General features: G+C 40.2%; 1 protein-coding gene across 1 annotated transcript in view; it reads right to left on the reverse strand.

Moving 5' to 3' along the window:
• bckdhb (branched chain keto acid dehydrogenase E1 subunit beta) overlaps window positions 1-18,089 on the reverse strand; it is a 117,517-nt gene that overhangs the window by 91,904 nt on the left and 7,524 nt on the right. The window contains exons 4-5 of the mRNA XM_088934267.1: window positions 5,427-5,560; window positions 3,090-3,245 (exon numbers count right to left, since the gene is read on the reverse strand). Of these exons, the coding sequence (XP_088790393.1) occupies window positions 3,090-3,245; window positions 5,427-5,560 (290 nt within the window). The remainder of the gene's footprint in view (window positions 1-3,089; window positions 3,246-5,426; window positions 5,561-18,089) is intronic.

Genomic DNA, 18,089 nt, shown 5'->3' on the forward strand with positions numbered 1-18,089 from the left:
ACAAAGTTATAAAGCCATTTCAAAAAGATTCAAACTCCATAAATCCACTGTTAGGCAAATAGTATACAAGTGGAGGGCATTTAACACAATGGCATCCCTGCCAAGAAGTGGACGTGGAAGTACATAAAAATCCATCTATCCATCCATTTTCTAACGGTTTCATTCAATTCAGGGTCACAGGGCACCCGGAGCCTGTCTAGACAAGCAACAGGCAGAAGGATACACTCTGGATGGGACACCAGTCCACAGGGCAAACACACAGACACAAATAATTCAAGAAGGTTCACAAAATCACATTAACCACCTTCTGCATTATAAAAATAGAAATCTCTACTGGAGATAGAGAACTATCACAAACCTGCAAGTGAAAAGTGCTGCTAATTTCTAACCATATCCCCTTCCTAAGCTGATTCTATTTAATGTGAACATTTGTTTTTTGACATTTATTTAACAAACAAAATTAAAGTACAATAACCCTTCGTCACCCCAACACCAAATCCCCAGAAAGCAATTAATTACCTTGGCTTTGTAGTTAGGTGTTACTATACAAGATGCATTTTGCTTTATATCACAGTGGACAAAGTGCACAAAGGGTGAGTTCTACATGCTGTAGACTTGGATGAGCCATTTTTTAAGGTGCATTTTACAACCACAGTAGATCAGACATATAAGGGACTGTGTAAGAACTCAAGAGCATTCTCTTATTTGCCATAGATATTAGATAGCCAGCAGCAAAGTGCTTGCCAGAGACTTTCAAGCAGTAAAGGCTGAACAAATACTGCCAAGGGTGCTCCCAACCCTCAAAGGGGATGAGAATTACACATTTCAGTGTCAGGCCTAATTAGCAGAGTAAAGAAAAGTACTAACAAACTAGGGGAATAGATTGCTGCTTTTGTTTGCAAAAATTTGACAGCTCTTAAAATCACGCATCTCCTATCTGTAGTTTTGGAGTAAGCACTCTAATTAATAAATTATCACAAACTATGTACATGTGGCAAGAGGAATAAGTCACAGACACCGATTCAATCAAAGCTTTGTATAATTTATTGTTTCGCAAAACAAAATGTGGGAGCACTTCACTAAGCTCAATGCTCCTATGTCCCATTACCAACTATGTTTAAAAGGAGACAGATGCAGGATAAATTAAGTACCACTTAAATGTGTAATTAAATGCAGACTTTATTCAGCATGTTCAATTTTTGGACACTATGCAGAAAAGAAATTAAAAAATAAAAGCAATGTGAATTCAGACTGTATATACGCACAGAAAGGCACTTCACTCTCCTAATACTCCCATAACATCTATGTTTTTAACACAGTAACCCTGAACGTTTGCCAATGTCATTTGCACTAATTGTACAGTTAGTACAGTAAAAAGAACAGAACACCTCAAGCTCTTACTTGAAAGCTTGCTGATCAAAGGTCTTATTTCACAGAACACTGCTGTTAAAAAAGTCTTCTTACATTTTTCAAAAAATATGTTCACTTTTAACAGACTGGTAGCAGATACAGATGTCTAAAGATCTTTTACATATACCACAGGGCACACAGAACATGACAACCAAATTATAAAAACTGTTTTTGGCTGTACAAACCACCAAGAGTATACAAGAGTATGTGGCTGTGCTATAAATATAGAAGAATGTTGCCTATTGTTGAGCTACAATTCATTGTCGAGACGCATAAGGTTAAAGCATAGTAATCAACTCATTCACATTTGGGTGTCTAGGGATAAACTGGATGTCTTTGTCACTCAAGTTGGTTAACCAAAAAAGCCCAAAATACCTTTTCAGCCTTTTGAAGACTAAGGGAATGGAAGCAGAGGATTTCCTAAGATTGGCTACTCATGGCTCTACAATTTAATTTCAGAGCACAAAAAAAAGAAACAGTGAACACTAAAATTGTGAATGTATAAAGTATTTTCCAGCCGATGCACCAATAATCAGTGTAATAACCAATAACAAACAATAATAAAAATCATTTAGCTACCAGAAGTCTTTATCTATGACAATACAATATGTACAGTGGTGCAAGAAAGTTGGTGAACCCTTTAGAATTTTCTGAATTTCTGCATAAATGTGATCAGATGTTCATCTAAGTCATAAATACAGACAAAGAGAACCCAATAAAACAAATAACACACAAAAGGTATACTTTTTCATTCATTTATAGATCAAAATGATCCAACATTAAATGTCTTTGTCCGAAAATACCTATACTAAAGCTGACACTGAAGTAGCTGTCTCTGCAATGTCATACACTGTTTTCAATATGTCTTTGTACAGGTGGCACTGGCAGTGCACTTTAGTAATCCCTTTGGTCTTCACAATTTTATTATACTGCATTAATACCAGCTTCATCAGGTAATACTTAAGATTTAAGATTTAAGATCCCTTTATTAGCCAAATACAATTTCTTGCATTAGGACTTCATCTTTTTCGCATACCCCAGCTTGCTCTCCATGAGACACAGACAGGGAGAGAAGCTTGGGGTCAGAGCGCAGGGTCAGCCATTGTACAGCGCCCCTGGAGCAGATGGGGCTAAGGGCCTTGCTCAGGGGCCCAACGGAGTAAGATTCCTCTGCCGGCTGTGGGATTTGAACCGGCAACCTTCCAGCCACAGGCGCAGATCCTTAGCCACAGTGCCAGGCAGACAGGTAGTCTCTCCCCTTACTTACTAATGACTTGTATCATATAATAAATGAAAATACAAGACAAATTTAAGCTCCTAGCCAAACAGCAAACTTAGGCTTAACGTACACAGACACCTTACACAGTAACACTAACCAGAACCTTTTTGGGGGGATTCTGACTGAAAGGCGTTCAGTCATAATGCCACAAATGGCAGCTCCACACCATTGACTCCTCAGCCAAGCACAGAAACCAGATGTCTACCCCACATACACCAAATATACCCACATAAAAAACATGGTGACCGAGTTAGGGCCAGTCAGGCTACAGAACACACGACGAAAATAAAAGGTCTCACATTGAAAAAATTAAGGCAATAAAACTGAAAAAACATTTCAAACAAAGTGCCATTTTGGAGTTCTAATGATCAGTTAATTCCCCCCTGATTGTGAAACGTACCTTTAGTCCCGGACAGTGTACGAAGAAGGCCTCTGGGCTCTGAGAGTGATACAGCGAGCCGTGCCCCACACAGCCCCAGGGTGCTCGGATAGTCAGGCTGCCACAGTCAAACAGATTGCCAGAGCGGTACCGGTACTTTGCAGCTTCATTGACTATCTGCAAACACAGAACAAGATTTGCTTGCAAAACACTCACATGTCACTGTAATGCTGGCCTATAAAATGACATTACATCCTCTCATCTCCTTTACATTTATGAAACCTTCAAGATATCCAAAGAGCCCTCATGATCACACGCAACTGTCTAAACCAGGGGTCTCACTTGGACTAACAAAACATTACCAGTAAAATTCGTCGTTTTGGTCATTGGATACTGTAGCGCCCTCAACAGGTGGCAAAGCGGAGGCGCACCAGGATAATGCATGCGCAGCGGTGCAGACTGGGAACTGTAGCGGAGGATGGTCTGTGGGTTCCGCTGGGTGACCGACCACTATATAATAGACACTATAGCACTTAATGTAAATAGTAGTTAATTGTTAATTACTGTTTAGTCCCTTGTCTTGTAACCACCCTAAACCTGCCTTAGTGTCCTATTCACAGCCCTTGTGTGTGTTAACCCAAATTGAGGTAGTGTGTATGCCTTTGTTGCCTGATTGCCACCTGACAGAGTACTATCAATAAAGAAAGTGTGTGTGCAATCAAGAGCGTTGTCTTGATTATTCCTGCACAAGCCCCACGTACGCTACAACAATTCAATTCAATTTATTTTTATATAGCGCCTTTCACAACAAGGTTGCCCCAAGGCGCTTAAATACATTTTAAGCATACATTTTTTGTTCTATAGATTCTCTTTCTGTTTCAATAATTGCCAGGGAAATATTTTTCTTTTCTCTTTTTTATGCCGCTGTAATTTTAATTTCTGGTTACATCAACATTTGTTACGTAAACAACAGTTCTAGGAAGTATGAATGCGGCCTGCCCCCATATTCATTTGAGTTTGAGACTCCTGGTCTAAACCATATTCAATATTCAATATGAAGATTTGCAGTTTACTGCACTGCATGTATCAAAATCCTACATTAATAATTAGACCAAAATAGCAAAGGAAAAAAATAGCCATTTCCTAGGAGACTGACATTGCTTGCTCAAACCCCCACCATCCTGCACAGCCAATCCTGGGTAAACATCCTCTGAGGCCTCATTCTCCCAAGGGCACAAAGAGGAAAAGAGAAACCAGAAAGGGCAGAATATCATCCAGAAAGATCACAGAGGTTCCGATTTAAGAAACAAAAAACTGAGGCTAAAAGACTTCTATTCTCGTCAGATCATACTTAACCACTGTAATAAATCTGAAACAGACCCGTAAGAAAAACTGATAAAAGGTCTGGATTAATGCATACACACATACCAAACATGGTTAATGCATTTTTTTAAATCAAAATTTCCACATTTAGTTCTGACACTGTCACTGTGAGAGCTCACACAACCTGCACCACATTCTGTATACAATTGCAGGTTGGTCTGCGGATTTCCTTCCCATGTATTTCAGCTCGTAACAAAGAGAAACCTAGAGATCAGCACACGGACCCTGCGCTTGTCTCAGATACCTGAGCCATGTAGACAGATAAAAAAAAACCATATCATAAGGGGGTTGATTATTTCTCCATATTCAAAATGAATGAACAAGACTGACTCCAGCTCTATACATATCGGAAAGGTCAAGTGATAAAAGTAAACTTAAAGATAGATGCTGTACCAATAGTAAGAAACACTCTTCTACAGGGGAAATGGAGGCTAACCCGTGGGATTACTCTAAATTCAGTTTGACTGCTCTAATACAATAATTTTATACAGAATGAAATAGAAGAACTCTGAAGGACTGAATGTCCTGTTTTATTATGTTCTGTGATTATGATACTAATCATACTCCAGGATGGTGCATTAAACGCTCTTTTAAAAATAAAAAAAAATAAAAGGCATAAATATGTTCACTTCAAATAGCTTGTGACTTTTTCGATGTTTTGTCTGTCTTCTCTTATCTGTATTGCAGATATATAGATATGATAATTTCCTACATCAAAGCCATGTGTCTTGTGGAGGACTGATTGAATATCAGCCAGCCTGTTTAGAAAAAGATTGTTAAACACTAGCATCAGCCACATGTTTCCAAACATATGAACCTTTTTTAAAGAATTGCAAAAAAATGGTTTTCTGTTGTCTAACAAGACCGGTACAGCTAGTCTGAACTTGCCAAGCACCTGGATCGAAGACAAATTCAAAAACCCATTTTAAACTAATGAGTGGTATAGAAGAACAGATAAAGACTTAAAATGCATACCTGGTCAAAAGCAGGAAAGATGTAGTCTGCAAACTGGATTTCTGCAATTGCAGTGGCACCTGTTACTGCAATTCCTATACCAAAGCCAACAATTCCCTGCTCACAGAGTGGAGTGTTGAAGACTCTATCCTTGCCTAGAGAGGAAAGAAAGGAATCTTGTTATTTATCATATGAAAAGAAATACTGAAGACTGACCATTCTGACAGATATTGTCACTATCCTTTCAATTGCAAAAACTGTTCTTCACATGATACATTTACAGCGACAGCACAGTTTCTTTGTTTGACGATGTATTGTGTATTAGTTATACATTTTCATTCTTTAAAGAGAAGTGAAGACAGAATAATATTCTCTTTTTGTGCAGTTAACTCATAACATTCATAGGTCAACTGGTCATTTGCAGTGTTTAAAAATGGCCTTTGCCTTGACATTATAAAAATAAAATAATAACCCCCACTCAAGAGTTATCAACCTCTCTTGCTTTGAACTCAATGTTGAGAGTCCATAGTCAAAACTCACAAGGAAAACCATAGAACATTTTGTTAAAGCAAAACAAATCTGTGGCAGAAAGAACATAAGAACACAGAAAGGACCATAGCACAGAAATGATAATGATAAGGAAAGATAAAACAGATACAATGACATTTTTACAGTGTGAACTCAAGACTGTGCCAAGACTTTGTGGGCCCAGAAAAAAAAATTATCTGCAGTTAATGACTGAAAAAATGATAAGGAAGCTGATAAGGAAGGTTTAGTGTAATCACCGAAAACCTCAGAGTTGCAGGTGTGAAGTCACCAGAAACCACACAATACCGAGACATCGGAATTACAAAGTATAAACCGATCACCTGCAAAAAGAACAGAGAATCAGAAGTACCAATATCAGTTTTCATGGACAGGCGTGACCAAGGTGACATGAAGTGAATGTGTCACAAGAAATCTCTGGTGTGAACATGATGTATGCTTGTGATCTAATAATATCAAATGTGATCCTGCGATTACACAAAAATAAAACATACTATTTTCTGCCAATTACTCATACTAATACAAATTGTTTTAAGACCATAATGAAAATCTTGAAAGTCTGCATATTCCACTGAAATCACTGCATTCTGTTTATCATAACGTTACGAATCTAATGTCACCTTTTTGTGATTTTGATATCAAAGCCATCTGGGACAAGGGCTTTATTGTCCAAACTACAATGAGGATTTTAAAATGACACCATGCGACTAGAAAGGTTAGATGGAATTTCCTCGGCTCAGTAGTGACATCAAGCATGTGCTCAGTCAAGGACACAGCTGTTTTGCAGACATCTAAATGAATGATACACTTGTGTCATAATTATGCTGAAAAAAAAAAACAAAAAAAACGTTGCTGGCCTACAAACTAAATCCACAGCAAACAGTGGTTCTTTTATAAAAAGAAAGAAAACACTTCATTTCAGCTAAGAGGAACCGGGAACTCATGATGCAATCAAATTCTGCTCAATAAAAATAGGGCAGGATTTTTCTTCCTAATCCACCCTACAATTTCAAAACAAACCACAGTATTTGTCTAAATTTAGTTAAGCAACTTTATTTTTATGCACTGCTTTGTTTACTTACAAAATATACCGCATTCACAGCACATCTTGTTTTCTCAGAGAAGCCCTTTTCATTTTGGCTGAGGGTCACAAAGTGCTTCAGGATGTCCTAATTCATGAACTGGTACACATGGGTAAGCAGCTACAGGATTTCAGGAAAAACCTCAATGTCCCTTTTTACCAAGCCAAAGTCTGTCAACAACGCTGAAATAACTGAAACACTAATTACTGAATAAAAAGTGACACTAATTCTAACGGCATGTAGGTGTAATACCTCTGGCTTAGCCCTCTCTTGCACAGAAATGGGAAACCTCTAAAACAGTGTATAACATTTTTGTCCCCATGCTACAGAAAAGATATCTCTGCTCTGGAATCAGTCCAAAGAAGAGCAACCAGATACATTCCTGAGCTTAAGATGCCCTACACTGACATGCTGAAGGACCCAAACCTTTTTAGTTTTCAACAGAGAAGGCATGGGAACTAGGCGGAAGTGCATTTATAACTAAAAGCACAGAACAAAGTCCTGACACGTGATTTACTAGCACAGTGCTTATGAAACACTGATTCAGAACCTATGACCAAATAAGTGGCAAATGTCTGCCTTTAAGTTTACATTGCTTACTGATCAAATGGAAGGTAAGGTTGTACCCATTTATTATTTGCATCCAGTTTTACTACTATCCAGCAGAAACTATGTGAATGTGCATAGTCCTTACCCAAAGGGCCCTGGGAGTATGGCACAACCTTCCTAGCCATGTTGCTGGAAGCCAATACCCTGGCTTCTTTCAAAAAGCAGTTGGAGGGATGAGATCCTTGGACCGATTAACTACTAGAGAATGCGAGGGTCCGAATGGCCTCCTCTTGTTTGGGACCTTTCTTATGTGCAGAGCAAGACTGGGATAAGGGAGGTAATAGCTGGCTGGGGTCCTCTGAGCAATGGACACCCATCAGAGGACCCTACAGTGTGTCAAAGGAAGAATGGCTCCGACAGGTGTCTCATGTTGCAGTGGAGGAGTCACAGCTGTAAAGTCACATCATTAGTCACGATTCCAAACTAGCATAGTACATAATAACAAGATGACAATCAAATGTCTCATTGCTACTGAAGGTGGTAAACATATGTATACTGCAGACAAACACGATGCAATATTTAAAATCAACATAATGTGGATTGGGGTCATCACATTTCAGTGAAAAACACAAGAAACAGTCAGAGGCGCAAGTGCACAGATGTGTGTTTCAAGCCTAAAAACCTCTTGTTTATCCACTGTTAAACTAGAAACAGTGTAAGACTGAGCTTGGACAGGTATTTTAGTTGCTCCATATTTTAGCACTCCAATCATCGGCAACATTTCTGCATAAAAAAGCAGAAGCAGAAGCGGGAGGGACAGGCTAAGATGGTAAAAGGGAACGAGTCTTAATTTTGTATTTATTTTTCGTTCAAGACCCATCCTGCACCACCGATTCGTTGCAAGACAATACAATACTGATAAACAGCACAATTTGACCCTACATTCTCACTGAGTGCAATCACCTTCATTTTACATTCAATACTGTTAAACATCCGAAAAATGATACTTTAACTATAAATTGGCACTATGTGCTTCACAAACCTTTTGACAGCAGCTTTACTGTTGGTCATACAGTCAAAAAGGACCTTTGGTAAGTATCATTGCAACATATAGTATAACTGTTATTTTTTGTAATACTTCTGGTAAGTGTAATTCTACAATAAGGTGGATGTGTTTCCTTTTCTAAGCAGTTAATGCCAATAACTATCTTTTCATCATAAAAAACAATTTCTGAAGGCAATGGGGGTTTCCTCAACATTGTCCAAGTTGTTTTTCAGCTCTTGCAACAGACATGTAAGCCTGTATTAAAGTACTACAATGGCGTGGACTGAAGTGCTCACAAGATAAAGAGCCCTGCTGTAAAAACTCCTGAGTGGAATTCGCCTTTTTCAGCTGTTTCCTTGGTAACCATGGAAGCACAAATTACATTCTATGGCCCACAAGCTTGTTCAAGAGGACTGAACGTCCACTAAGTTCTGCACTGAATTCTTGCAGCTCGCGGCAAAAGTAACCATGAATTTCTCAACACCCGATAGAATTTATCCACGTACTCCAAGTTACAGGAATTTGATTTTGTTAACATTATCATCTCGGTATCTCATCTTCTTGGGACATTAATTCAGGAGAGTTAATATGCCATTTCTTCTTGGGTTTCCTGAAAGTACAACAGTGTTGTGTAGGGGATCTGAAATAATCATTCAAACAATAATACCATTAGAAATGGAGGGTTATGAAAATGGTGAAAGTCAGGAATTGACCGAGCAGTTTAGTCAATAAGTAGAATAAATGTTTATAAACCACTACTTGTAAGTGACTTCTCTAAAATATACCTGAGCAGCTGGCACATTAATTCTTTGTTCTCTGGCACAGCTTTGTTGAGAGGAGTAATAATCCAGGCACACTTGGTTAAACAAATATTTATTACAAAGACACAAAACACAAACAAAAGATACAACACCCAAGTTACTTTATGTACAGTATTTACAAACAAGGCGTTTCAGAGGCTTAACGTTCTGGTCACCCAGAAAACCCCAGACCGCTACTAAGCATTAAACTCTTAATGCCTACAGAGGCCACACAAGAGATGACCTTCTAACTAAATACAATGCAAGCTGCAGTTAAATCTCTCTCTCTTCTCCTTGTTCCCCAGATGCCACAAAATAAATGGGAGCCTATATCCCTATCCATAAAATTGCACCCTAAGCAGGAAAGATGTTTCTAACTGAGGTATCTTTTACCCAGGAAACTGAAGTTCCCTAAAAACACAGAATAGCACGCTCTCTCCAACAAGGTTCAAATACTTGGCTCCAGTCAGGTTTTGCCTGGATGCTCTCGCCTGGCATAAGCTCTCAACTCCCAACTCCTCCAGACTCTTCTCTCTTCCCTGCTTCTCTTTTCTTTCTCCTCCCCTTCTGTCCTCTTAATGTGATCTTACAGTATATTGTGTGTCTGTACTGCTCCTTGACAATCATGAATCCACATCTTACCTAAGTATGCCAAGGTAAACTTTACAATTGTCCTCTGCTCAAAGGACCCCCCAGACCTCAGCACACACCCTCTCTCCTTTGAAGTTAGAAGTGTTTACTCGGCCAAGTGTCACGAACTTCAGCTAAAATCCAAGAGACACTTCTCAGTCACCTAAAGCTGTAACAATACATTTGATTGTTCTGTTGCGTCTCACGTTTTCGTCACTGTGCTGGATTAAAGATGACTATACTTTTGTTGGTTAGCAAATAATTTACAAGGCAAGATATATGGCTGTAATCTCTGGACAAATATCACATACTGAGCCCCATATTACTCTCACTGACCCCCAGATCGCACTCATCAGATGGGATGACCCCAGGCAGCACTGGTGCAGCTCAAGTGATTCTTGTGATAGGGATCAATATAAGTGGTTACCTGAAACCTCTAAACATATTCGACTTGAGCTGCACACCCTCAGAACATACATACAAAACTGATAAAAGTTGTAGCTATTTTGTTTTCTCCCCCCCCCCCCCCCCCCCAAATTTTCTTTTTCTTTGATGGAAAATGGGGGGAAAAAAACGTAAAACAACAACCCACATTGTAAACAAAGGAAAATATCCCTTTCTGGAGAGTGACAGAAAGTGCTGCTTGTTTTTGAAAAGCGTCATTTCCTGCGTCATTCTCGCTCTCTGTGATCTGATATCAATCTAATCCAATCAGAAACAGAAGAGGTCTGAAAAGAGAGAGCCCTTTTATAGTAACATTCATTTATATGGTAATGAGACACTTCTTAACTGATGGCTGTTGTCCATTTCCCTTGTCTGCGTATAAAATAAAAAGGGAGCAAGAGCGGTGTGCCGAGCCTTATTTCCAGGAGAAATGCAGTGGCCCTTAATAGGCTTCAGACAATGTGCGTCACCCATGGAAAACGCCTCATGTACTGTCCATTTGGATTAACCTGCCTGGTCTATAAATAGAACATAGAGCAGGAGGCTAAAGCAGTTTTCAATAACAATGGGGATAAAACTCAGTCAGCCTAGAAGGAATGACTTGGAAACTAATGGCTCTCTACAAAGATCAATCTCCTTCGGGTTAATGAGAACATTTATTAAATGAGATCTGTGGCAGGCTTTTATTTTTCATCATTCGCTAGTGTTGCCCCTTGAATGATATACGTATGTGTAAACTGCAGTGTATTTTGAAAAGGGGGTAACCGCTACATGCCTACAGCCGTCTGGAACAATTCCCAACGTCATTTTCTGTGTTCTCTTTCAGCTCCCCAACCAATTTTGAGATGAAAATGCTCGTCTACAGGAATTCAGCCAAGATCTTCCACGCACTGAGATGAACAGATTTCACACTTAAATCGGCCTTGAGATCGAGCCTCAACTCCAACGAAGAAAACAATGCCGTTCACACAGACTCCACCATTCCATATTCAGATATAATGATGTGTTAATTGATGAATCATAACCATACACAAATACCATGCATGTTGTTTTAGTGCTTATATATAATGTAGCTATATGAAGGAAATGTGATTTTATGCACTTTTCATGCCTTTCGGGATCTGTTACACACTATTCTGGTGATTAGCAGTCAGTCCTGAAGGCAGGTGGTATCAGCAATGATATTTTCTGGCTCAGGGGAATCGGGACCAACAGTCAATGATGCCTGCCTGAGACATTAAGCTGGAAAGCTGCAAAACTTTTGGTTCTTCGTCTCTTTAGTCAGTAGCTCCCAAGCATCAGTTTTCCCCACAGACATCACACAGTACACAGACATCTGTATATCGTCTTTAACACCTACTCCACTGCAGAAACTACTGTGTGAAGTGTGGTCCTGATCATGTTTCAGCAGCTCAAAATGTATTTACCTTACGCACAAGCTTGTACACAAATATCGGTATCCAGCTGTCTTCATCACGCGATTACTTCACAATTCTACCCACCACGTGTCACTTTGAGATTCTTTTCTAAATCCTTAACCGTTTTCATGAAGTGGAAGGGGATTGCGGACAAAGGCAGGGGGTGGACAAAACCTGATCCCGGAGGTCCTGACATTTTCAGGTTGCATTTTTAACCAGTGAATTTCTAAACACTTGCAACAGTTTGGTCTTGATCGTTTGCAGCCATATCTTGCAGCCATATCTCAGCCATATGTCTTGACCAGCAGCCATATCACCCTGCAACTCACAACTGGCAACCCACTGAAGCTAAGCAGGTGTGAGCCTGGTCAGTACCTGGATGGGAGACTCCTGGGAAAAACTAAGGTTGCTGCTGGAAGAGGTGTTAGTGGGGCCAGCAAGGGGTGCTCACCCTGTGGTCCATGTGGGTCCTAATGCCCCAGTATAGTGATGGGGACACTATACCGTAAACAGGCGCCGTCCTTCGGATGAGACGCAAAACCGAGGTCCTGACTCTCTGTGGTCGTTAAAAATCCCACGGTGTTTCACAAAAAGAGCAGGGGTGTAACCCTGGCATCCTGGCCAAATTTCCCATTGGCCTTTACCAATCATGACCTCCTAATAATCCCCATCTATGAATTGGCTTCATTACTCTGCTCTCCTCCCCACTGATAGCTGATGTGCAGTGAGAGTACTGGTGCACTATGGCTGCTGTCACATCATCCAGGTGGGGCTGCACACTGGTGGTGGTGGAGGGGATCCCCATTACCCGTAAAGCACTTTGAGTGGAGTGTCCAGAAAAGCACTATATAAGTGTAAGCAATTATTATTATTATTATTGTTTGGGGGTAGTTTAAAGATAATCTGAAATGAAAAACAATGCTTTACACTGTAGTTCTCAATAAACACATCTGACCATCCTTAATGAACTTAAATGAACCAATTAACTTAAAAAAAAGGATCAAAACCCAAACCTTAAAGTCTTTAAAAATGAATAATTTGGAACCAGCCTTGAAGACCGACTAGCTCTCTCTAGGACCAAGGCTGGCCACGCCTGAATAAAAGCATTTCCTCGGAAGGTTTCAAGTTCCAAGGTTTACCTTGGAATTGGTTGGGAAACAAGCAGATATTTCAGCTGGAACACAAGTGTAGCATGTGCATGTGGAAAATTCTGAAACAACCAACTGCTGAAGGAGAGAAAGTCAGCTGGATCAACTGAACCGAGCCAGGTTTACTGGAATTAATCAAACGGGCCAACACGCAGGTCTGACTATGTTCTTACACACCATTACCTTACGTTTTATTCAAAAACAACACAAAAAGCAATGACCGAACTTGAAAAGTAATCACCTTTAACTTAGACTGCCTCGAAACTCCACTTGCTGTTTTAGGTTAAACACTCCACAGTAAAGATTTTACAGCACCTTAATTTAATTATTCCCAGTCACATTCCATTTCTGTTTGAAATTACTCATCAGTAATCTAAAGCCTATGATTCATATAACAAGTCTCGGTATGTGAATGTATAATGATCAATGGGGTTTATGTAACTTAATAAAATAAATGCTCCATTGCCAGATAGAGTGAAACAGTAAAGTGAAGGGCCACTTGAATGCTCAGGTTTGTTAGCACTGGTTAAGATCAGGAGCTCAGGTTAAGGACTGTTTAGAATTTTTAAAACTAAGTGCAAACATAATTATTGGATAAACTGTGTATGTTCAAAATATTTGATTCATTTTTTCCCCACTGTGTGTTTTACTCATTATTTGAAGTTGCAAGCTTTTGTTCTAATGCTTTAATTCTCTAAAAAAACCCTTTCCAATAAGTACCGTATTATTTGTATGCTCAGTTTACAAATTGCCATTCAAAAGCCAAAAGGCAAAAAAAACACTGGATAATTGCAAGCATGAAGTTAGCTATTTTATGCTTCACATTGGAAAAAAAACATTTCAATCTTTTAAAAATCCAGATTTCTAAATACCTACTGTATAAAGAGCAATTGGAGAATTAAAGAGCCAGTGGTTTAGTGGGTAGACTTTCCATCAGAGAAACTGAAAATATACTGCTTACAGCAGAGTTGTTCTAACTTAAGGGTCTTTACATGACTCCCACTGGCAGACCATTCAGTACCTTAGTATTATAAAATACAATGTTTAAAGCTAAGAAGGAGTTTCTTGATTTTAACCATGGCTATGTGGATGAACCCCATATTCTACTGCACTCAAACTCTCCTTTGGAGATAACTCTATACTTTAAAGTATTTATGCATTGCAAACTGCATACATGTCATCACACTAAAACTACTAAACTACAACCCAAATTGGCTCTTCTAGATCATGAACAACTCCAACTCCAGATTGTGTCTTTTTTAGTTATAAATTTCAGACATCCAACAAGATCCGGGAAAAAAAACGTAAGCGGTTTCTTCTATCTTTTCATTTACTTAGTCTTGCAGCGTGATATGCCGGCAGCCATATCACCCTGCAACTCACAACTGGAAACCCAGTGAAGCTCAGCAGGTGTGAGCCTGGTCAGTACCTGGATGGAGAGACCACCTGGGAAAAAACTAAGGTTCCTGCTGGAAGAGGTGTTAGTGGGCCAGCAGGTGGTGCTCACCCTGTGGCCCATGTGGGTCCTAATGCCCCAGTATAGTGATGGGGACACTATACTGTAAACAGGCGCCGTCCTTCGGATGAGAAGTAAAACCGAGGTCCTGACTCTCTGTTGTCGTTAAAAATCCCATGGTGTTTCACAAAAAGAGCAGGGATGTAACCTTGGCATCCTGGCCAAATTTCCCATTGGCCTTTACCAATCATGACCTCCTAATAATCCCCATCTCTGAATTGGCTTCATCACTCTGTTCTCCTCACTGAGAGCTGGTGTGTGGTGAGCGTACTGGCGCACTACGGCTACTGGCGCATCATCCAGGTGGGGCTGCACATTGGTGGTGGTGGAGGGGAGTCCCCATTACCTGTAAAGTACTCTGAGTAGAGCGTCCAGAAACGGTGCTATTTAAGTGTAAGAAATTATTATTATTATTATTATTATTATTATACCAGAGATGCCTACATCCCTGACTGAGCTAAGGGAGGTGATCTAGGACATGACAAAGACTTCATCTCTTGGCACTGATAGGATTCCAAATGAATCATTTTCTCCCCTACTTTCTTTTGCTGCTTCATCTTCAGTCCTGCAATAGCATAAGCCTCTTGGCCAGATCATCACTGCACATCACTGACTTATCTTGTGAAATTAATTAATAAAAAGTCATTCTGGAGGGATGTTAATACTGCCATTATATCTCTTTTATTAGTTGTACTAGCTACCATCCCATGTCCCCAGTTTTTCCCGACATTTAGCTGCATGCTAATCTACTGTCACAACTGCACACCTCAGTCACTCTGACTTTATTAAAGGGGAACTGCAGTCCCAATTTCTCAGACCGGTTATTAAATGTACAAATTTCAAATTAAGCACAAAATCATGACCTGTCACAAACCCATGGTCTCGCCACAAGCGACAGCAATAGTTCCCGTGAACTGTAATGTGACGTGGCTCATCCTGCTCACTAGTCACTGTAATGAATAGTGTAATGCGATGTACGAGCAAACAAGTACAGGTTGTGCAGCAGATATTTCACCACAGAAAGTTTCCAACGTGATCTGCTTGCAGAGTTAACAAGTTCCATTTATCGGCAAAACCATCTAGAAATCGAGGGCAATATCTCTACTGGATTAAAAGAAATGTATTCACAAACCTGCTTCCTCACAGTGTAATAGGGCCGCTTCCCATCACCGGACGTTTTGTTGCTTCATTCTGAAACGTGTTGCGCATACCTGGAAATGTAATCTGTTTTGTGATGTAAACTGGCAGTTTTACAAGTTACTAAGTAAAATTTACTTTTATTGTGGTGTGAAATGCACTCATGAATACCGATTCTTTCTAACCCTGAAACATAAAAATTGTGGCGTAGATCCCCTTCAAAGAATGTCTAGCATGTGATAATATTCATCCCCTCTTCCACATCATGCATGCATCTACTGACACGGACTCCCCTCACACCACTCTTTCACTGGAGGCCAGGAAGTCTTGACCAGCTCAAGTGGGAATACAAAACCTACTTATAGATTATATGGGCCTGGAATCACATTCCATTAATATGCGTGATAGTCAACACACCAATACTACAACAACAGTTAACAGGCAGCGAGTGTCCCTGCCAGCTCTGTTAGGGAGAGCCCACATTCACTTGTGTTGATTGCCTTGTCTCTGGAACCAACAGCTCAAGCTGTCATTTTGCTATTGTTAACCATATTTCCATTAACAACACTAGATATCTCTCTATGCTGCAAATTTCATTATAAGCAAAAACTGTTTCCCATTTCCGACTTCAACTGCTAACCATTTCAGATTATTGTGTTGCTCTACCAGTGGATTCAATTATTTGAGCCAAGTCTGCAATAGGGCCGGGGAAAACACAGAAAAATGATCTTTCTCCGACTGTGAACACATTAGATAATTGAAGGTGCTGATCTGAACAGTTTTCAATTCTTTAGGCAGAAACCTAGAAGTGTGGATTTTGAGGGAACAGAGAAATTGCGTTTGTTCTGTATTTGTGTTCAAATATAAATTTTGCAAAAAGGGAAATTACAGTTCTCCACGGTACACCATGTGGTACATAATTTTGTACTAGGCTTTCAAGAAATTATACAACTTACATACTCAGTCTAGACTATGCACAGTTCATATGCAGCATTTAAGGTAGCACATATGCTTGTAATGCATGGCTATATTCATGTCTGTGTCAGCATCTGTAGATGTGTAATGCCATTCTCTTCTTTCTTGGGTTTTTGAATATTGGAGATTTCAAAGCTTCAGCCATGTGCAGCATTTAAATGTGCTTCTGAAGGAAGGATGTAATTGGTAGGGAAAACCTCCCCCAGCCCCGTGTACTAAGAAGTTTCAAAGTAGCACAGAACTCACTGCAAATGACCATAAGACAGGATCAATCCAGAAATGTTTTCTGTTGTAATCACCAAATCAAGGCTGTAGAATTTAAAAAAGAGATGGGTATTTCTGCTGAAAGCTCTGAAATCATAATAATAATTAATAATTGCTTACACTTATATAGCGTTTTTCTGGACACTCCACTCAAAGTGCTTTACAGGTAATGGGGACTCCCCTCCACCACCACCAGTGTGCAGCCCCACCTGGATGATGCGACGGCAGCCATAGTGCGCCAGAACGCTCACCACACACCAGCTCTCAGTGGAGAGGAGAGCAGAGTGATGAAGCCAGTTCAGAGATGGGGATTATTAGGAGGTCATGATTGGTAAGGGCCAATGGGATATTTGGCCAGAACGCCAGGGTTACACCCCTACTATTTTCGAGAAACGCCCCGGGATTTTTAATGAACACAGAGAGTCAGGACCTCGGTTTTACTTCTCATCCGAAGGACGGCGCCTGTTTACAGTATAGTGTCCCCATCACTATACTGGGACATTACGACCCTCATGGACCACCAGCCCCCTGCTGGCCCCACTAACACCTCTTCCAGCAGCAACCTTAGTTTTTCCCAGGAGGTCTCCCATCCAGGTACTGACAAGGCTCACACCTGCTGAGCTTCACTGGGTTTCCAGTTGTGATATGGCTGCTGGCTGAACATCCGGACATGAAACCCCAGCTCACCAGATCATCGTCCAAAAAGTGAAGTCCACTAAAGATACGCTGGAGGCCTCTGAAACGAATTCAGAGGAATTTATTTGGTTATTTGGTGGACACGTGGTCATCACGGTGAAGAATGAGAAGAGCAGATGAAACCAGCAGCTCCTCTGAAAACGCTGTTCTGCACAAATGCTTCCCGTTAGATCATGATTGCTGTTAAATGGATGCCACACAATGATCCATTCACTAGTCAATGCTTTTCAGACAAGTCTATCAACCTAAAACCTTCCACAAAAAATGCCAGGGGAATGCCGACACATGACGACAGAAGAGTGCAGTAGTTCACAAGGCTGGAGTAGCACAGGCCACCTTTCACTAGTTTGGATTTTAACAGTTGTATCACACGCACTAGAGCCTGGTCTTAGTCCTGATTGTCTACTATTTGTCCCAACTGCTGAAGTCTAGAC

Source organism: Atractosteus spatula, chromosome 2 (genome assembly GCF_055471065.1).
Source record: "Atractosteus spatula isolate fAtrSpa1 chromosome 2, fAtrSpa1.hap1, whole genome shotgun sequence".
NCBI classification, from domain to species: Eukaryota; Metazoa; Chordata; class Actinopteri; order Semionotiformes; family Lepisosteidae; genus Atractosteus; species Atractosteus spatula.